Source organism: Somniosus microcephalus, chromosome 9 (genome assembly GCF_052327205.1).
Source record: "Somniosus microcephalus isolate GS21.2 chromosome 9, FLI_Smic_1.0, whole genome shotgun sequence".
Lineage (NCBI taxonomy): Eukaryota > Metazoa > Chordata > Chondrichthyes > Squaliformes > Somniosidae > Somniosus > Somniosus microcephalus.
Genome location: NC_140995.1, coordinates 236,382,218 through 236,405,882, shown reverse-complemented (window position 1 = coordinate 236,405,882; position 23,665 = coordinate 236,382,218). Strand labels below are relative to the sequence as shown.

At 49.3% G+C, this 23,665-nt stretch overlaps 1 protein-coding gene across 2 annotated transcripts in view; it reads right to left on the bottom strand.

Annotated features, from left to right (window-relative positions):
* The window catches only part of LOC147113146 (serum response factor-like), a 322,604-nt gene that overhangs the window by 79,842 nt on the left and 219,097 nt on the right, over positions 1 to 23,665 (bottom strand). For both annotated transcript variants that reach the window (XM_085998044.1, XM_085998045.1), the window contains exon 3: positions 142 to 388. In XM_085998044.1, coding sequence (XP_085854170.1) covers positions 142 to 388 — 247 coding nt within the window. The remainder of the gene's footprint in view (positions 1 to 141; positions 389 to 23,665) is intronic.

Here is a 23,665-nt window from a genome sequence, read left to right as displayed (position 1 = left end):
CACCCGCCACTGGAAAACCCCCAGCCTTTCTCCTCTCCCCCTCCCGTCTGTGGCCCCCCCTCCCCCGCCCGTGGCACCTCCTCCCCCGCCCGTGGCCCCTCCTCCCCCGCCCGTGGCCCCACCCCCCCTCCCCGCACCCACCTGACATGAGTGTGAATCCGCTGGGGAGCTGCACCATGCTCCCAGAAGTGCCAGTGCCGGTGCCGGTTGATTTGAAGACGGTGCCGTTGCTATTGGCGATGGCGGTGACGGGAGCCAGGTAGTTGGTGATGGGGAAGTTGTGACCCGTGCTGACCTGGAGGTTGGTCGAGGTGTTTGAAGCCGATTGATTGATGCCCGTCGATCCTGGGACGTTGGCCACCGTGAACGTCGTGGGTTTTAAACCGTCCTGAGTGGGGGGATGATCCAGAATTAAAGAGTGTAGAAGCCACGGTTCAAACTAAAAGACAAAGTGCAGCTCAGCTCCCCCATGGGCTGCCTCAGATTATTGACTGGGACACATCAGGGTCCCGGTCCCGGTCAGTAGCCTGGGGGTCCCAGTCAGTTCCCCGAGGGTCCCGGTCCCAGTCAGTTCCCCGAGGGTCCCGGTCCCAGTCAGTTCCCCGAGGGTCCCAGTCCCGGTCAATTCCCCGGGGGTTCTGGCCAGTTCCCCGAGGGTCCCGGTCCCAGTCAGTTCCCCGGGGGTCCTGGTCCCAGTCCCGGGCTGGGCGAGTTGGTCCGGGGGGAGGGGTTCCGGGGCTGGGGGTTCGTGGACCGGGGAGGAGGTCCGACTGCCAAATAAGGAGTCCGGGGGCAGGGGTTCCAGGGGCCAAGTGCAGGGGGCAATTCCCCATTTCTTTTCGTAACATATTAAAAATAGCAAAGATTAATGAGACACTGGACACAAGATAACGAACATTACAGTCAGCACCGTTACACACAGAATTTACAGTCATTTTAAGATTAACTATCACTGCTCGATTTGGTCGAAAATAACCAGTGTTGTCCGCTGGTGACGTATAAATATTAACCTCACCTGCCGGTTCATTTGATGACCTACTGATGGCTTCCAACTGACTGCACGATAGGCTGAGACATACTTCTCAACATAAATGACAAAGCAAATTTAAATATATGTCTCAGACCCAAAGAGCTGCCAATTAGACACATCTACAAACCCAGCCCACAAGATGCTTGTATTGGAACTGATTGGCTCAGGTTCCCCTCTGGCACTGACATCATCGACAAAAACAAGCCAAAAGGTCACCGACAAGCCCAAACCCAGCCTTACCCAACACAAACACACACACGTACACACACACAGTCACACAAAAACAGACAGTCACAGTCACAGACACAGTCAAACAGACACACACACACACACAGTCACCCAAACATGCAGTCGCACACACACACAAACAGACCAACACACACACACAGTTAAACACACACACATGCAGACACACTGCTGGATGAGTTCCCCTGGAGTTACAGGAGGCAGGTGAGGGGTAGCTGACACTCAGCTTGCTGGATCGCCTTAAGGAGTCTGAGGAAAGTCGCAGAGTTTTTCCTAAATCAGCCTCTGGGTTCTTTCCCTCTCCCAGGACTGGAGGGTGTGGGGGCGGGGGGAGGAGGAGGAGGAGGAAGTGGTTTTTGTGCACGTGGGCCACACCGAGTCTGGTTGGTGTGGGCTCGATGGACCATGATAGTCCTTCCTCGAATCTCCGCACTGTCCGCCTCACCCCCTCCAGAAGCTCAGGATCGATATGAATGACTAGGAGCAGCAGTAGAAGGCTCTCTGACAAACATAAACATAGAAGATAGGAGCAGGAGTAGGCCATTCGGCCCCTCGAGCCTGCTCCGCCATTCAATGCGATCATGGCTGATCATCCAAGTTCAGTACCCGGTACCTGCTTTCTCCCCATACCCCTTGATCCCTTTAGCCTTAAGAAATATATCCAACTCCTTCTTGAACATATTTAATGAATTGGCCTCTACTGCCTTCTGTGGTAGAGAATTCCACAGGTTCACCACTCTCTGGGTGAAGAAATTCCTCCTCATTTCTGTCCTAAAAGGCCTACCCCTTATCCTTAGACTGTGTCCCCTGGTTCTGGATTCCCCGACCATCGGGAACATCCTCCCTGCATCTAGTCTGTCCAGTCCTGCCAGAATTTTATAAGTTTCAATGAGATTTACTCTCATTCTTCTAAACTCCAGCGAGTACAAGCCCAATCTCTCCTCATACGTCATTCCTGCCATCCCAGGTATCTCCCTGGTGAATCTTCGCTGAACTTCTTCCATGGCAAGAATATCCTTCCTCAGATAAGGCGACCAAAACTGCACACAATACTCAAGGTGTGGTCTCACCAAGGCCCTGTACAACTGTAGCAAGACATCCTTGTTCCTGTACTCAAACCCTCTCGTTATGAAAGCCAACATACCATTTGAACATAAGAACATAAGAAATAGGAGCAGGAGTAGGCCAATCAGCCCCTCGAGCCTGCTCCGCCAATCAGCCCCTCGAGCCTGCTCCGCCATTCAATAAGATCATGGCTGATCTGATCCTAACCACCAATCCACTATCACAGAACCATCTCCTGAATCTAACAGAATTAGACACACGAAATAGGAGCAGGATCAGGCTACACGGCCCCTGGGCCCGCTCCGCTACCCACAGGGCCATGACCGATCCGAACCTAGACTCATGTCCAAATTCCTGCCCGCTCCCCGTAACCCTTAATTCCCTTTACTTCTCGGAAGCTGTCTATTTCTGTTTTAAATTTATGCAATGATGTAGCTTCTACAGCTTTTTGGGGCAGCATATTCCATGGACCTACCACCCTCTGAGTGAAGTAGTTCCTCCTCATCTCAGTTTTGAAAGAGCAGCCCCTTATTCTAAGACTATGCCTTCTTACCCGCCTGCTGCACCTGCATGCTTACCTTCAGCGACTGGTGCACAAGGACACCCAGGTCTCGTTGCACTTCCCCTTCTCCCAATCTATTGCCATTCAGATAATAATCTGCCTTCCTGTTTTTGCCACCAAAGTGGATAACCTCACATTTATCCACGTTATATTGCATCTGCCATGCTTCTGCCCAATCACCCAACCTGTCCAAATCATCCTGTAGTTTTTTGGCATCCTCCTCACAGCACACGTCCACCCAGCTTTGTGTCATCTGCAAATTTGGAGTTTTACATCTAGTTCCCTTGTCTAGATCATAAATATATATTGTGAATAGCTGGGGTCCAAGGACCGATCCCTGCGGTACCCCACTAGTCACTGCCTCCCACTCGGAAAAAGACCCGTTTATTCCAACTCTTTGCTTTCTATCTGCCAACCAGTTCTCTATCCAAGTCAATACCTTGCCCCCAATCCCATGTGCCTTCACTTTACATGCTAATCTCTTATGTGGGACCTTATCGAAAGTCCAAATACACCACATCCACTGGTTCTCCCTTATCTATTTTACGATTTACATCCTCAAAAAATTTCAGTAGATTAGTCAAGCACGATTTACCTTTTGCAAATCCATGTTGACTTTGTCCGATCCTGTCACTGTTTTCCAAGTGATCTGCTATTACATCTTTTATAATGGACTCTAGCATTTTCCCCACTACCGATGTCAGGCTTACCGGTCTGTAATTCCCTGTTTTCTCTCTACCACCTTTTTTGAATAGTGGGGTAACATTAGCTACCCTCCAATCCATGGGTACTGTTCCAGATTACATCGAATGTTGGAAGATGATCAGCAATGCATCTACTATTTCTAGGGCCACTTCCTTAAGTACCCTAGGATGTAGATTATCAGGCCCTGGGGATTTATCGGCCTTCAATCCCATCAATTTCCCTAACACCATTTCCCTACAAATACTGATTTCATTCAGTTCCTCCCTTTCATCAGACCCTATGTTCCCCAACATTTCTGGGAGGTTATTTGTGTCCTTCTTTGTGAAGACAGAACCAAAATATGTATTTAATTGGTCTGCCATTTCTTTGTTCCCCATTATAAATTCCCCTGATTCTGACTGCAAGGGACCTTTCTTAATTAATCCCTTTGTCCTCCTTTGTTGAATCCTAAACTGCTCCCAATCCTCTGGATTACTGCTTTTTCTGGCCAATTTATATGTCCTCTCCTTGGATCTTATGCTATCCCTAATTTCCCTCGTTAGCCACGGTTGAGTCACCTTTTTTGTTTTATTTTTATGCCAAACTGGGATGAACAAATTCTGTAGTTCATCCATGCTGTCTTTGAATGTTTGCCATTGCCTATCCACCGTTAACCCTTTGAGTGACATTCCCCAATCAATCCTACCTAATTCGCGCCTCAGACCATCGTAGTTACTTTATTTAAATTCAGGACCCTAGTCTCTGAGTCAACTACTTCATTCTCCATCTTAATGAAGGGGGTGGGTCGCAGGAAGCCCAGTGTGGCCCTTGGAATCCCAATTCTGTAATGGCCAGGATGCAACAGAAGCCTCATGATGTTCTTGGGCTGTTGGCAATTTAGTGGCTCGTTGCTGCACTGGCCAGTCTGTGACTGATCAACCCTTACAGGCACAGAGTGCTAACTGGCACAGTTTGAGCTCAGACTGGAGTCTTGTACTTTATGGTCCCCGCTCCATGCTGAAGGGCTTTGCTCACTGCTTCTCTTCCTTACCTTCACTACACCCTGCTTTCTTTTAGGAAAGTTTGCAACTTTAAAAAAAATTAAGAGCCCTTGGTGAAGAGCCAAGGCCCATAGTGCAGAGGAAGGTAGGAACATTGCCACAGGAACAGGCCATTCAGCCCCTTGAGCCTGTCCCACTATTCAATGAGATCACGGCTGATCTGTATCTGAACTCCATCGACCCGCCTTGGTTCCAGAACCTTCATGCCCTTGCCTAACAAGAATCTGACCCATCTCAATTTTGAAACTTTCAATTGAACCCCAGCCTCAACAGTTTTTTGGGGAGAGAGATCCAGATTTCCACGACCCTTTGTGTGAAGAAGTGCTTCCTGACATCACCCCTGAATGGCCTAGCTCGAATTTTAAGGTTATCCCCCCTTGTCCTGGACTCCCACCACCAGAGGAAATAGTTCCTCTCTATTTTCCCTATCGAATCCTTTAATCATCTTAAGCAGCTCAATTAGATCAAACCCCACTCCAGAACATGAGCACATAGTCTAAGCACTCACTCTAGTGCAGTTGTGGGAGAGCATTGACTGTCGGAGGTGTTAACTCAAGGTCCCAGTCCACCTGTTCAGGTGGATGTAAAAGATCACACGACATTATTCGAAAAGCAGGGGAGTTCTCCCCGGTGCCCTGGCCAATATTTATCCCTCAACCAACACCATCAAAAACAGATGATCTGGTCATTATCTCATTGCTGTTTGTGGGAGCTTGCTGTGTGCAACTTGGCTGCTGAGTTTCCTACATTACAACAGTGACTACACTTCAAAAGTACTGTGTTTGCTGTGAGGTGTTTTGGGATGTCCTGAGGTTATGAAAGGCACAGTATCAATTCAACTTCCTTACTTCTTACTCTTGTTCTAAAATTGGTTCCGAGGAAGCTGTTAGTTATTGTCTCTCTAGCTTAATATGTCCGGGTCGAGAATGTCCCCAGCCCTGGTTCTACACATACCACTTCAAAGGGAGCTGCCTGGCCGTTGCTTATCAAGTGTTGGTAACAGGGACCAGTGCTAGTAATCAGCGGATTCCCTTACACTGCCAGCTATGACCAATGCATTGGGTTTGCATGCAAGACTCTCACAGACTGCGTGCGCCCTGAAGCAGTACAAATTGCTGACCTGCAGACTTCCCAGATAACCGTGGGACTTCATCTGATTGATGGGTCGGTCACAGCAATTTATCTTTTCCAATGGGTCAACTTCAATAAATTGAATAATCTCTGTATCAGCCTGGATCAAAGGAAAACAATTGTATCCTTGGGGCTGGATAACTTAGCAGTCGGGATGTGGGCAGAGAGTGGGGCAGGGGGATGAGTTCTGGGTTGCTCTGGTGTAGAGCTGGCATTGACATCTCGGTTCGAATAGCCTCCTTCTGTGCTGTAAACTTCCACAGTGCAAAATGTTCCTCCATTACCTTCTTGCAAGGAGAAAGGGTGAATGAAGACCATCGAGGGACTCCACCGGCTCCGCTCTTACATTCAAACTGTTCAACAACATATGGTTCAAGTCGTTTACATTACCACCGAGTGGCTACAATACCATGGCCGAGAAATGTATCTTGGGTGGCACAAAACGGGCGGTATTGGATTAGCCAGTTCTTTTACTGCACTGGAACAGAGTATCAGACACTGTGAATCACGGGCGGTATCAGATCGGCTGGTTCTTTTACTGCACTGGAACAGTGTATCAGACACTGTGAATCACGGGCGGTATCAGATCGGCCGGTTCTATTACTGCACTGGAACAGAGTATCAGACACTGTGAATAACGGGCGGTATCAGATCGGCCGGTTCTATTACTGCACTGGAACAGAGTATCAGGCACAGTAAATAAAGGGCGGTATCAGATCGGCCGGTTCTATTACTGCACTGGAATAGAGTATCAGGCACTGTGAATAACGGGCGGTATCAGATCGGGCGGTTCTATTACTGCACTGGAACAGAGTATCAGACACTGTGATTAAAGGGCGGTATCAGATCGGCCGGCTCTATTACTGCACTGGAACAGATTATAAGACACTGTGAATCACGGGCGGTATCAGATTGGCCGGCTCTATTACTGCACTGGAACAGAGTATAAGAAACTGTGAATAACGGGCGGTATCAGATCGGCCGGTTCTATTACTACACTGGAACAGAGTATCAGGCACTGTGAATAACGGGCGGTATCAGATCGGCCAGTTCATTACTGCACTGGAACAGACTGTAAGGCACTGTGAATAACGGGCGGTATCAGAGCGGCCGGTTCTATTACTGCACTGGAACAGAGTATCAGACACTGCGAATAACGAGCGGTATCAGATCGGCTGGTTCTATTACTGCACTGGAACAGAGTAACAGACACTGTGAATATCGGGCGGTATCAGATTGGCCGGTTCTAGTACTGCACTGGAACAGAGTATCAGACACTGAATAATTGGAGATATCAAATTGGCCGGTTCTATTACTGCACTGGAACAGAGTATCAGGCACAGTGAATAACAGGCGGTATCAGATCGGCCAGTGCCACTGACTGCACTAGAGTATCAGGCACAGTGAATAACGGGCGGTATCAGATCGGCCGGTGCCACTGACTGCACTGGAACAGAGTATCAGGCACTGTGAATAACGGGCGGTATCAGATCGGCCGGTTCTATTACTGCACTGGAACAGAGTATCAGACACTTTGAATAACGGGCGGTATCAGAACGGCCGGTTCTATTTCTACACTGGAACAGAGTATCAGGCACTGTGAATAACTGGCGGTATCAGATCGGCTGGTTCTATTACTGCACTGGAACAGAATGTCAGGCACTGTGAATAACGGGCAGTATCAGATCGGCCGGTTCTATTACTGCACTGGAACAGAGTATCAGGCACAGTGAGTAACGGGCGGTATCAGATCGGCCGGTTCTATTACTGCACTGGAACAGAGTATCAGACACTGTGAATAACGGGCATTATCAGATCAGCCGGTTCCACTGACTGCACTGGAACAGAGTATCAGGCACTGTGAATAACGGGCAGCATCAGATCGGTCGGTTCTATTACTGCACTGGAACAGAGTATCAGGCACAGTGAATAACGGGCATTATCAGATCGGCCGTTTCTATTACTGCACTGGAACAGAGTATCAGACACTGTGAATAACGGGCGGTATCAGATCGGCCGGTTCCACTGACTGCACTGTAACAGAGTATCTGGCACTGTGAATAATGGGCGGCATCAGATCGGCCGGTTTTATTGCTGCACTGGAATTGATAATCAGACACTGAATAATGGGCGGTATCAGATTGGCCGGTTCCACTGACTGCACTGGAACACCGTATGAAACAATGTGAATAACGGACGGTATCAGATCAGCTGGTTCTATTACTGCACTGGAACAGAGTATAAGGCACTGTGAATAACAGGCGGTATCAGATCGGCCGGTTCTATTACTGCACTGGAACAGAGTATCAGACACTGTGAATAACGGGCGGTATGAGATCGGCCGGTTCTATTGCTGCACTGGAACAGAGTATAAGGCACTGTGAATAACGGGCGGTATCAGATCGGCCGGTTCTATTACTGCACTGGAACAGAGTATCAGGCACTGTGAATAACGGGCGGTATCAGATCGGCCGGTTCTACTACTGCACTGGAACAGAGTATCAGACACTGTGAATAACGGGCGGTATCAGATTGGCCGGTTCTATTACTGCACTGGAACAGAGTATCAGACACTGTGAATAACGGGCGGTATCAGTTCAGCCGGTTCTATTACTACACTGGAACAGAGTATCAGACACTGTGAATAACGGGCGGTATCAGTTCGGCCGGTTCTATTACTACACTGGAACAGAGTATCAGACACTGTGAATAACAGGCGGTATCAGATCGGGCGGTTCTATTACTGCACTGGAACAGAGTATCAGACACTGTGAATAACGGGCGGTATCTGATCGGCCGGCTCTATTACTGCACTGGCACAGAGTATAAGGCACTGTGAATCACGGGCGGTATCAGATCGGCCGGTTCTATTACTGCACTGGAACAGAGTATCAGACACTGTGAATGACAGGCGGTATCAGATCGGGCGGTTCTATTACTGCACTGGAACAGAGTATCAGACACTGTGAATAACAGGCGGTATCAGATCGGCCGGTTCTATTACTGAACTGGAACAGAGTATAAGGCACTGTGAATAACGGGCGGTATCAGATCGGCCGGTTCTATTACTGCACTGGAACAGAGTATAAGGCACTGTGAATAACGGGCGGTATCAGATCGGCCGGTTCTATTACTGCACTGGAACAGAGTATCAGACACTGTGAATAACGGGCGGTATCAGATCGGCCGGTTCTATTACTGCACTGGAACAGAGTATCAGACACTGTGAATAACGGGCGGTATCAGATCGGCCGGTTTATTACTGCACTGTAACAGAGTATCAGGCACTGTGAATAACGGGCGGTATCAGATCGGCCGGTTCTACTATTGCACTGGAACAGAGTATCAAACACTGTGAATAACGGGCGGTATCAGATCGGCCGGTTCTATTACTGCACTGGAACAGAGTATCAGGCACTGTGAATAACTGGCGGTATCAGATCGGCTGGTTCTATTACTGCACTGGAACAGAATGTCAGGCACTGTGAATAACGGGCAGTATCAGATCGGCCGGTTCTATTACTGCACTGGAACAGAGTATCAGGCACAGTGAGTAACGGGCGGTATCAGATCGGCCGGTTCTATTACTGCACTGGAACAGAGTATCAGACACTGTGAATAACGGGCATTATCAGATCAGCCGGTTCCACTGACTGCACTGGAACAGAGTATCAGGCACTGTGAATAACGGGCAGCATCAGATCGGTCGGTTCTATTACTGCACTGGAACAGAGTATCAAGCACAGTGAATAACGGGCATTATCAGATCGGCCGTTTCTATTACTGCACTGGAACAGAGTATCAGACACTGTGAATAACGGGCGGTATCAGATCGGCCGGTTCCACTGACTGCACTGTAACAGAGTATCTGGCACTGTGAATAATGGGCGGCATCAGATCGGCCGGTTTTATTGCTGCACTGGAATTGATAATCAGACACTGAATAATGGGCGGTATCAGATTGGCCGGTTCCACTGACTGCACTGGAACACCGTATGAAACAATGTGAATAACGGACGGTATCAGATCAGCTGGTTCTATTACTGCACTGGAACAGAGTATAAGGCACTGTGAATAACAGGCGGTATCAGATCGGCCGGTTCTATTACTGCACTGGAACAGAGTATCAGACACTGTGAATAACGGGCGGTATGAGATCGGCCGGTTCTATTGCTGCACTGGAACAGAGTATAAGGCACTGTGAATAACGGGCGGTATCAGATCGGCCGGTTCTATTACTGCACTGGAACAGAGTATCAGGCACTGTGAATAACGGGCGGTATCAGATCGGCCGGTTCTACTACTGCACTGGAACAGAGTATAAGACACTGTGAATAACGGCCGGTATCAGATTGGCCGGTTCTATTACTGCACTGGAACAGAGTATCAGACACTGTGAATAACGGGCGGTATCAGTTCAGCCGGTTCTATTACTACACTGGAACAGAGTATCAGACACTGTGAATAACGGGCGGTATCAGTTCGGCCGGTTCTATTACTACACTGGAACAGAGTATCAGACACTGTGAATAACGGGCATTATCAGATCGGCCGTTTCTATTACTGCACTGGAACAGAGTATCAGACACTGTGAATAACGGGCGGTATCAGATCGGCCGGTTCCACTGACTGCACTGTAACAGAGTATCTGGCACTGTGAATAATGGGCGGCATCAGATCGGCCGGTTTTATTGCTGCACTGGAATTGATAATCAGACACTGAATAATGGGCGGTATCAGATCGGCCGGTTCTATTACTGCACTGGAACAGAGTATAAGGCACTGTGAATAACGGGCGGTTTCAGATCGGCCGGTTCTATTACTGCACTGGAACAGAGTATCAGACACTGTGAATAACGGGCGGTATCAGATCGGCCGGTTCTATTACTGCACTGGAACAGAGTATCAGTCACTGTGAATAACGGGCGGCAACAGATCGGCCGGTTCCAATGACTGCACTGGAACAGAGTATCAGTCATTGTGAATAACGGGCGGTATCAGATCGGCCGGTTCTATTACTGCACTGGAATAGAGTATCAGGCACTGTGATTAACGGGCGGTATCAGATCAGCTGGTTCTATTACTGCACTGGAACAGAGTCTAAGGCACTGTGAATAACGGGCGGTATCAGGTAGGCCGGTTCTATTACTGCACTGGAACAGAGTATCAGACACTGTGAATAACGGGCGGTATCAGATCGGCCGGTTCTATTACTGCACTGGAACAGAGTATCAGACACTGTGAATAACGGGCGGTATCAGATCGGCCGGTTCTATTACTGCACTGGAACAGAGTATCAGTCACTGTGAATAACGGGCGGCAACAGATCGGCCGGTTCCAATGACTGCACTGGAACAGAGTATCAGTCATTGTGAATAACGGGCGGTATCAGATCGGCCGGTTATATTACTGCACTGGAATAGAGTATCAGGCACTGTGATTAACGGGCGGTATCAGATCAGCTGGTTCTATTACTGCACTGGAACAGAGTATCAGACACTGAATAATTGGCGATATCAAATTGGCCGGTTCCACTGACTGCACTGGAACAGAGTATCAGGCACAGTGAATAACGGGCGGTATCAGATCGGCCAGTGCCACTGACTGCACTGGAACAGAGTATCAGGCACTGTGAATAACGGGCGGTATCAGATCGGCCGGTGCCACTGACTGCACTGGAACAGAGTATCAGGCACTGTGAATAACGGGCGGTATCAGATCGGCCGGTTCTATTACTACACTGGAACAGAGTATCAGGCACCGTGAATAACGGGCAGTATCAGATTGGCCGGTTCCACTACAGCACTGGAACAGAGTATCAGGCACATTGAATAACGGGCGGTATCAGACTGGCCGGTTCTATTACTGCACTGGAACAGAGTATAAGGCACTGTGAATAACGGGCGGTATCAGATCGGCCGGTTCTATTACTGCACTGGAACAGAGTATAAAGCACTGTGAATAACGGGCGGTATCAGATCGGCCGGTTCTATTACTGCACTGGAACAGATTATCAGACACTGTGAATAACGGACGGTATCTGATCGGCCGGCTCTATTACTGCACTGGAACAGAGTATCAGACACTGTGAGTAACGGGCGGTATCAGACTGGCCGGTTCTATTACTGCACTGGAACAGAGTATCAGACACTGTGAATAACGGGCGGTATCAGATCGGCCGGTTCGACTACTGCACTGGAACAGAGTATCAGACACTGTGAGTAACGGGCGGTATCAGAGCGGCCGGTTCTATTACTGCACTGGAACAGAGTATCAGACACTGTGAATAACGGGCGGTATCAGATCAGCCGGTTCTACTACTGCACTGGAACAGAGTATCAGTCACTGTGAATAACGGGCGGTATCAGATCGGCCGGTTCCACTGACTGCACTGGAACAGAGTATCAGGCACTGTGATTAACGGGCGGTATTAGATCAGCTGGTTCTATTACTGCACTGGAACAGAGTATCAGACACTGAATAATTGGCGATATCAAATTGGCCGGTTCCACTGGCTGCACTGGAACAGAGTATCAGGCACAGTGAATAACGGGCGGTATCAGATCGGCCAGTGCCACTGACTGCACTGGAACAGAGTATCAGGCACTGTGAATAACGGGCGGTATCAGATCGGCCGGTGCCACTGACTGCACTGGAACAGAGTATCAGGCACTGTGAATAACGGGCGGTATCAGATCGGCCGGTTCTATTACTGCACTGGAACAGAGCATCAGACACTGTGAATAACGGGCGGTATCAGATCGGCCGGCTCTATTACTGCACTGGAACAGAGCATCAGACACTGTGAATAACGGGCGGTATCAGATCGGCCGGCTCTATTTCTGCACTGGAACAGATTATAAGACACTGTGAATCACGGGCGGTATCAGATCGGCCGGTTCTATTACTGCACTGGAACAGAGCATCAGACACTGTGAATAACGTGCGGTATCAGATCGGCCGGCTCTATTACTGCACTGGAACAGATTATAAGACACTGTGAAACACGGGCGGTATCAGATCGGCCGGTTCTATTACTGCACTGGAACAGAGTATCAGACACTGTGAATAACGGGCGGTATCAGATCGGCCGGTTCTATTACTGCACTGGAACAGAGTATCAGACACTGTGAATAACGGGCGGTATCAGATCGGCCGGCTCTATTACTGCACTGGAACAGATTATAAGACACTGTGAATCACGGGCGGTATCAGATCGGCCGGTTCTATTACTGCATTGGAACAGAGTATCAGGCACTGTGAACAACGGGCAGAATCAGATCGGCTGGTTCTATTACTGCACTGGAACAGAGTATCAGACACTGTGAATAACGGGCAGTATCAGATTGGCCGGTTCTACTACTGCACTGGAACAGAGTATCAGGCACAGTGAATAACGGGCGGTATCAGATCGGCCGGTTCTATTACTACACTGGAACAGAGTATCAGGCACTGTGAATAACGGGCGGTATCAGATCGGCCGGTTCTATTACTGCACTGGAACAGAGTATCAGACACTGAATAACGGGCAGTATCAGATCAGCCGGTTCTATTACTGCACTGGAACAGAGTATCAGACACTGAATAACGGGCAGTATCAGATCGGCCGGTTCCACCGACTGCACTGTAACAGAGTATCAGGCACTGTGAATAATGGGCGGTATCAGATTGGCCGGTTCCACTGACTGCACTGGAACACCGTATGAAACAATGTGAATAACGGACGGTATCAGATCAGCTGGTTCTATTACTGCACTGGAACAGAGTATCAGGCACTGTGAATAACGGCCGGTATCAGAGCGGCCGGTTCTATTACTGCACTGGAACAGAGTATCAGGCACTGTGAATAACGGGCGGTATCAGATCGGCTGGTTCTATTACTGCACTGGAACAGAGTAACAGACACTGTGAATATCGGGCGGTATCAGATTGGCCGGTTCTAGTACTGCACTGGAACAGAGCATCAGACACTGTGAATAACGGGCAGAATCAGATCGGCCGGTTCTATTGCTGCACTGGAACAGAGTATCAAACACTGTGAATAACGGGCGGTATCAGATCGGCCGGTTCTATTACTGCACTGGAACAGAGTATCAGACACTGAATAATTGGCGATATCAAATTGGCCGGTTCCACTGACTGCACTGGAACAGAGTATCAGACACTGTGAATAACGGGCGGTATCAGATCGGCCGGCTCTATTACTGCACTGGAACAGAGTATGAGGCACTGTGAATAACGGGCGGTATGAGATTGGCCGGTTCTATTACTGCACTGGAACAGAGTCTGAGGCACTGTGAATAACGGGCGGTATCAGATCGGCCGGCTCTATTACTGCACTGGAACAGAGTTTAAGCCACTGTGAATAACGGGCGGTATCAGATCGGCCGGTTCTATTACTACACTGGAACAGAGTATCAGACACTGTGAATAACGGGTGGTGTCAGATCGGCCGGTTCTATTACTGCACTGGAACAGGCTATCAGGCACTGTGAATAACGGGCGGTATCAAATCGGCCGGTTCTAATACTGCACTGGAACAGATTATAAGACACTGTGAATAACGGGCGGGATCAGATCGGCTGGTTCTATTACTGCACTGGAACAGAGTAACAGACACTGTGAATATCGGGCGGTATCAGATTGGCCGGTTCTAGTACTGCACTGGAACAGAGTATCAGACACTGAATAATGGGCGGTATCAGATTGGCCGGTTCCACAGACTGCACTGGAACAGAGTATCAGACACTGTGAATAACAGGCGGTATCAGATTGGCCAGTGCCACTGACTGCACTGGAACAGAGTATCAGGCACAGTGAATAACGGGCGGTATCAGATCGGCCGGTTCTATTACTGCACTGGAACAGAGTATCAGACACTTTGAATAACGGGCGGTATCAGAACGGCCGGTTCTATTTCTACACTGGAACAGAGTATCAGGCACTGTGAATAACGGGCAGAATCAGATCGGCTGGTTCTATTAGTGCACTGGAACAGAGTATCAGGCACTGTGAATAACGGGCAGTATCAGATTGGCCGGTTCTACTACTGCACTGGAACAGAGTATCAGGCACAGTGGGTAACGGGCGGTATCAGATCGGCCGCTTCTATTACTGCACTGGAACAGAGTATCAGACACTGCGAATAACGGGCGGTATCAGATCGGCCGGTTCTATTACTGCACTGGAACAGAGTATCGGACACTGTGAATAACGGGCGGTATCAGATCGTCCGGCTCTCTTACTGCACTGGAACAGAGTATCAGGCACTGTGAATAACGGGTGTTATCAGATCGGCCGGTTCTATTACTGCACTGGAACAGAGTATCAGACACTGTAACGGGCGGTATCAGATTGGCCGGTTCCACTGACTGCACTGGAACAGAGTTCAGGCAATGTGAATAACGGGCGGTATCTGTTCAGCCGGTTCTGTTACTGCACTGGGACAGAGTATCAGACACTGTAATGGGCGGTATCAGATCGGCCGGTTCTATTACGACACTGGAACAGAGTATCAGACACTGTAACTGGTGGTATCAGATCGGCCGGCTCTATTACTGCACTGGAACAGAGTATCAGGCACAGTGAATAACGGACGGTATCAGATCGGCCGGTTCTATTACTGCACTGGAACAGAGTAACAGACACTGTGAATATCGGGCGGTATCAGATTGGCCGGTTCTAGCGCTGCACTGGAACAGAGTATCAGACACTGAATAATGGGCGGTATCAGATTGGCCGGTTCCACTGACGGCACTGGAACAGAGTATGAGACACTGAATAACGGGCGGTATCAGATCGGCTGGCTCTATTACTGCACTGGAACAGAGTATCAGACACTGTGAATAACGGGCGTTATCAGATCGGCTGGTTCTCTTACTGCACTGGAACAGAGCATCAGGCACTGTGAATAACGGGCGGTATCAGATCGGCCAGTTCTATTACTGCACTGGAACAGAGTATCAGGCACTGTGAATAACGGGCGGTATCAGATCGGCCGGTTCTATTACTGCACTGGAACAGAGTATCAGGCACCGTGAATAACGGGCGGTATCAGATCGGCCGGTTCCACTGACTGCACTGTAACAGAGTATCAGGCACTGTGAATAACGGGCGGTATCAGATCGGCTGGCTCTATTACTGCACTGGAACAGAGTATCAGACACTGTAACAGGCGGTATCAGATCGGCCGTTTCCACTGACGGCACTGGAACAGAGTATCAGACACTGAATAACGGGCAGTATCAGATTGGCTGGTACTACGACTGCACTGGAACAGAGTATCAGGCACAGTGAGTAACGGGCGGTATCAGATCGGCCGGTTCTATTACTGCACTGGAACAGTGTATCAGACACCGTGAATAACGGGCGGTATCAGATCAGCCGGTTCTATTACTGCACTGGAACAGAGTATCAGGCACTGTGTATAACGGGCGGTATTAGATCGGCTGGCTCTATTACTGCACTGGAACACAGTAACAGACACTGTGAATAACGGGCGGTATCAGATCGGCCGGTTCTATTACTGCACTGGAACAGAGTATCAGACACTGTGAATAACGGGCGGTATCAGATCGGCCGGCTCTATTACTGCACTGGAACAGATTATAAGACACTGTGAATCACGGGCGGTATCAGATCGGCCGGTTCTATTACTGCACTGGAACAGAGTATCAGACACTGTGAATAACGGGCGGTATCAGATCGGCCGGTTCTATTACTACACTGGAACAGAGTATCAGGCACTGTGAATAACGGGCGGTATCAGATTGGCCAGTTCTAGTGCTGCACTGGAACAGAGTATCAGACACTGAATAATGGGCGGTATCAGATTGGCCGGTTCCACTGACGGCACTGGAACAGAGTATCAGACACTGAATAACGGGCGGTATCAGATCGGCTGGCTCTATTACTGCACTGGAACAGAGTATCAGACACTGTGAATAACGGGCGTTATCAGATCGGCTGGTTCTCTTACTGCACTGGAACAGAGCATCAGGCACTGTGAATAACGGGCGGTATCAGATCGGCCGGTTCTATTACTGCACTGGAACAGAGTATCAGGCACTGTGAATAACGGGCGGTATCAGATCGGCCGGTTCTATTACTGCAGTGGAACAGAGTATCAGGCACCGTGAATAACGGGCGGCATCAGATCGGCTGGCTCTATTACTGCACTCGAACAGAGTATCAGACACTGTAACGGGCGGTATCAGATCGGCCGTTTCCACTGACGGCACTGGAACAGAGTATCAGACACTGAATAACGGGCAGTATCAGATCGGCCGGTTCTATTACTGCACTGGAACAGAGTATCAGACACTGTAACGGGCGGTATCAGATCGGCCGGTATTATTGCTGCACTGGAATTGAGAATCAGACACTGAATAATGGGCGGTATCAGATTGGCCGGTTCCACTGACTGCACTGGAACACCGTATGAAACAATGTGAATAACGGGCGGTATCAGATCGGCCGGTTCTATTATTACACTGGAACAGAGTATCAGGCACTGTGAATAACGGGCGGTATCAGATCGGCCGGTTCTACTACTGCACTGGAACAGAGTATCAGGCACTGTGAATAACGGGCGGTATCAGATCGGCTGGTTCTATTACTGCACTGGAACAGAGTATCAGGCACGGTGAATAACGGGCGGTATGAGATCGGCTGGTTCCACTGACTGCACTGGAACAGAGTATCAACCAATGTGAATAACGGGCGGTATGAGATCGGCCGGTTGTATTACTGTACTGGAACAGAGTATCAGGCACTGTGAATAACGGGCGGTATCAGATCGGCCAGTTCTATTACTGCACTGGAACAGAGTATCAGACACTGTGAACATCGGGCGGTATCAGATCAGCCGGTTCTATTTCTACACTGGAACAGAGTATCAGACACTATGAATAACGGGCGGTATCAGATCGGCCGGTTCTATTTCTACACTGGAACAGAGTATCAGACACTATGAATAACGGGCGGTATCAGAACGGCCGGTTCTATTTCTACACTGGAACAGAGTATCAGGCACTGTGAATAACGGGCGGTATCAGATCGAGTGATTCTATTACTGCACTGGAACAAAGTATCAGGCACTCTGAATAACGGGCAGTATCAGATTGGCTGGTACTACTACTGCACTGGAACAGAGTAGCAGGCACAGTGAGTAACGGGCGGTATCAGATCGGCTGGCTCTATTACTGCACTGGAACACAGTAACAGACACTGTGAATAACGGGCGGTATCAGATCGGCCGGTTCTATTACTACACTGGAACAGAGTATCAGACACTATGAATAACGGGCGGTATCAGAACGGCCGGTTCTATTTCTACACTGGAACAGAGTATCAGGCACTATGAATAACGGGCGGTATCAGATCGAGTGATTCTATTACTGCACTGGAACAAAGTATCAGGCACTCTGAATAACGGGCAGTATCAGATTGGCTGGTACTACTACTGCACTGGAACAGAGTAGCAGGCACAGTGAGTAACGGGCGGTATCAGATCGGCTGGCTCTATTACTGCACTGGAACACAGTAACAGACACTGTGAATAACGGGCGGTATCAGATCGGCCGGTTCTATTACTACACTGGAACAGAGTATCAGACACTGTGAATAACGGGTGGTGTCAGATCGGCCGGTTCTATTACTGCACTGGAACAGGCTATCAGGCACTGTGAATAACGGGCGGTATCAAATCGGCCGGTTCTAATACTGCACTGGAACAGATTATAAGACACTGTGAATAACGGGCGGGATCAGATCGGCTGGTTCTATTACTGCACTGGAACAGAGTAACAGACACTGTGAATATCGGGCGGTATCAGATTGGCCGGTTCTAGTACTGCACTGGAACAGAGTATCAGACACTGAATAATGGGCGGTATCAGATTGGCCGGTTCCACAGACTGCACTGGAACAGAGTATCAGACACTGTGAATAACAGGCGGTATCAGATCGGCCGGTTCCACTGACTGCACTGGAACAGAGTATCAGTCACTGTGAATAACGGGCGGTATCAGATCGGCCGGTTCTACTACTGCACTGGAACAGATTATCAGGCACTGTGAGTAACGGGCGGTATCAGATCGGCCGGTTCCATTACTGCACTGGAATAGAGTATCAGGCACTGTGATTAACGGGCGATATCAGATCGGCCGGTTCTATTACTACACTGGAACAGAGTATCAGACACTGTGAATAACGGGTGGTGTCAGATCGGCCGGTTCTATTACTGCACTGGAACAGGCTATCAGGCACTGTGAATAACGGGCGGTATCAAATCGGCCGGTTCTAATACTGCACTGGAACAGATTATAAGACACTGTGAATAACGGGCGGGATCAGATCGGCTGGTTCTATTACTGCACTGGAACAGAGTAACAGACACTGTGAATATCGGGCGGTATCAGATTGGCCGGTTCTAGTACTGCACTGGAACAGAGTATCAGACACTGAATAATGGGCGGTATCAGATTGGCCGGTTCCACAGACTGCACTGGAACAGAGTATCAGACACTGTGAATAACAGGCGGTATCAGATTGGCCAGTGCCACTGACTGCACTGGAACAGAGTATCAGGCACAGTGAATAACGGGCGGTATCAGATCGGCCGGTTCTATTACTGCACTGGAACAGAGTATCAGACACTTTGAATAACGGGCGGTATCAGAACGGCCGGTTCTATTTCTACACTGGAACAGAGTATCAGGCACTGTGAATAACGGGCAGAATCAGATCGGCTGGTTCTATTAGTGCACTGGAACAGAGTATCAGGCACTGTGAATAACGGGCAGTATCAGATTGGCCGGTTCTACTACTGCACTGGAACAGAGTATCAGGCACAGTGGGTAACGGGCGGTATCAGATCGGCCGCTTCTATTACTGCACTGGAACAGAGTATCAGACACTGCGAATAACGGGCGGGATCAGATCGGCCGGCTCTCTTACTGCACTGGAACAGAGTATCAGGCACTGTGAATAACGGGTGTTATCAGATCGGCCGGTTCTATTACTGCACTGGAACAGAGTATCAGACACTGTAACGGGCGGTATCAGATTGGCCGGTTCCACTGACTGCACTGGAACAGAGTTCAGGCAATGTGAATAACGGGCGGTATCTGTTCAGCCGGTTCTGTTACTGCACTGGGACAGAGTATCAGACACTGTAATGGGCGGTATCAGATCGGCCGGTTCTATTACGACACTGGAACAGAGTATCAGACACTGTAACTGGTGGTATCAGATCGGCCGGCTCTATTACTGCACTGGAACAGAGTATCAGGCACAGTGAATAACGGACGGTATCAGATCGGCTGGTTCTATTACTGCACTGGAACAGAGTAACAGACACTGTGAATATCGGGCGGTATCAGATTGGCCGGTTCTAGCGCTGCACTGGAACAGAGTATCAGACACTGAATAATGGGCGGTATCAGATTGGCCGGTTCCACTGACGGCACTGGAACAGAGTATCAGACACTGAATAACGGGCGGTATCAGATCGGCTGGCTCTATTACTGCACTGGAACAGAGTATCAGACACTGTGAATAACGGGCGTTATCAGATCGGCTGGTTCTCTTACTGCACTGGAACAGAGCATCAGGCACTGTGAATAACGGGCGGTATCAGATCGGCCGGTTCTATTACTGCACTGGAACAGAGTATCAGGCACTGTGAATAACGGGCGGTATCAGATCGGCCGGTTCGATTACTGCACTGGAACAGAGTATCAGGCACCGTGAATAACGGGCGGTATCAGATCGGCCGGTTCCACTGACTGCACTGTAACAGAGTATCAGGCACTGTGAATAACGGGCGGTATCAGATCGGCTGGCTCTATTACTGCACTGGAACAGAGTATCAGACACTGTAACAGGCGGTATCAGATCGGCCGTTTCCACTGACGGCACTGGAACAGAGTATCAGACACTGAATAACGGGCAGTATCAGATTGGCTGGTACTACGACTGCACTGGAACAGAGTATCAGGCACAGTGAGTAACGGGCGGTATCAGATCGGCCGGTTCTATTACTGCACTGGAACAGTGTATCAGACACCGTGAATAACGGGCGGTATCAGATCAGCCGGTTCTATTACTGCACTGGAACAGAGTATCAGGCACTGTGTATAACGGGCGGTATTAGATCGGCTGGCTCTATTACTGCACTGGAACACAGTAACAGACACTGTGAATAACGGGCGGTATCAGATCGGCCGGTTCTATTACTGCACTGGAACAGAGTATCAGACACTGTGAATAACGGGCGGTATCAGATCGGCCGGCTCTATTACTGCACTGGAACAGATTATAAGACACTGTGAATCACGGGCGGTATCAGATCGGCCGGTTCTATTACTGCACTGGAACAGAGTATCAGACACTGTGAATAACGGGCGGTATCAGATCGGCCGGTTCTATTACTACACTGGAACAGAGTATCAGGCACTGTGAATAACGGGCGGTATCAGATTGGCCAGTTCTAGTGCTGCACTGGAACAGAGTATCAGACACTGAATAATGGGCGGTATCAGATTGGCCGGTTCCACTGACGGCACTGGAACAGAGTATCAGACACTGAATAACGGGCGGTATCAGATCGGCTGGCTCTATTACTGCACTGGAACAGAGTATCAGACACTGTGAATAACGGGCGTTATCAGATCGGCTGGTTCTCTTACTGCACTGGAACAGAGCATCAGGCACTGTGAATAACGGGCGGTATCAGATCGGCCGGTTCTATTACTGCACTGGAACAGAGTATCAGGCACTGTGAATAACGGGCGGTATCAGATCGGCCGGTTCTATTACTGCAGTGGAACAGAGTATCAGGCACCGTGAATAACGGGCGGCATCAGATCGGCTGGCTCTATTACTGCACTCGAACAGAGTATCAGACACTGTAACGGGCGGTATCAGATCGGCCGTTTCCACTGACGGCACTGGAACAGAGTATCAGACACTGAATAACGGGCAGTATCAGATCGGCCGGTTCTATTACTGCACTGGAACAGAGTATCAGACACTGTAACGGGCGGTATCAGATCGGCCGGTATTATTGCTGCACTGGAATTGAGAATCAGACACTGAATAATGGGCGGTATCAGATTGGCCGGTTCCACTGACTGCACTGGAACACCGTATGAAACAATGTGAATAACGGGCGGTATCAGATCGGCCGGTTCTATTATTACACTGGAACAGAGTATCAGGCACTGTGAATAACGGGCGGTATCAGATCGGCCGGTTCTACTACTGCACTGGAACAGAGTATCAGGCACTGTGAATAACGGGCGGTATCAGATCGGCTGGTTCTATTACTGCACTGGAACAGAGTATCAGGCACGGTGAATAACGGGCGGTATGAGATCGGCTGGTTCCACTGACTGCACTGGAACAGAGTATCAACCAATGTGAATAACGGGCGGTATGAGATCGGCCGGTTGTATTACTGTACTGGAACAGAGTATCAGGCACTGTGAATAACGGGCGGTATCAGATCGGCCAGTTCTATTACTGCACTGGAACAGAGTATCAGACACTGTGAACATCGGGCGGTATCAGATCAGCCGGTTCTATTTCTACACTGGAACAGAGTATCAGACACTATGAATAACGGGCGGTATCAGATCGGCCGGTTCTATTTCTACACTGGAACAGAGTATCAGACACTATGAATAACGGGCGGTATCAGAACGGCCGGTTCTATTTCTACACTGGAACAGAGTATCAGGCACTGTGAATAACGGGCGGTATCAGATCGAGTGATTCTATTACTGCACTGGAACAAAGTATCAGGCACTCTGAATAACGGGCAGTATCAGATTGGCTGGTACTACTACTGCACTGGAACAGAGTAGCAGGCACAGTGAGTAACGGGCGGTATCAGATCGGCTGGCTCTATTACTGCACTGGAACACAGTAACAGACACTGTGAATAACGGGCGGTATCAGATCGGCCGGTTCTATTACTACACTGGAACAGAGTATCAGACACTATGAATAACGGGCGGTATCAGAACGGCCGGTTCTATTTCTACACTGGAACAGAGTATCAGGCACTATGAATAACGGGCGGTATCAGATCGAGTGATTCTATTACTGCACTGGAACAAAGTATCAGGCACTCTGAATAACGGGCAGTATCAGATTGGCTGGTACTACTACTGCACTGGAACAGAGTAGCAGGCACAGTGAGTAACGGGCGGTATCAGATCGGCCGGTTCTATTACTACACTGGAACAGAGTATCAGACACTGTGAATAACGGGTGGTGTCAGATCGGCCGGTTCTATTACTGCACTGGAACAGGCTATCAGGCACTGTGAATAACGGGCGGTATCAAATCGGCCGGTTCTAATACTGCACTGGAACAGATTATAAGACACTGTGAATAACGGGCGGGATCAGATCGGCTGGTTCTATTACTGCACTGGAACAGAGTAACAGACACTGTGAATATCGGGCGGTATCAGATTGGCCGGTTCTAGTGCTGCACTGGAACAGAGTATCAGACACTGAATAATGGGCGGTATCAGATTGGCCGGTTCCACAGACTGCACTGGAACAGAGTATCAGACACTGTGAATAACAGGCGGTATCAGATCGGCCAGTGCCACTGACTGCACTGGAACAGAGTATCAGGCACTTTGAATAACGGGCGGTATCAGAACGGCCGGTTCTATTTCTACACTGGAACAGAGTATCAGGCACTGTGAATAACGGGCAGAATCAGATCGGCTGGTTCTATTACTGCACTGGAACAGAGTATCAGGCACTGTGAATAACGGGCAGTATCAGATTGGCCGGTTCTACTACTGCACTGGAACAGAGTATCAGGCACAGTGGGTAACGGGCGGTATCAGATCGGCCGCTT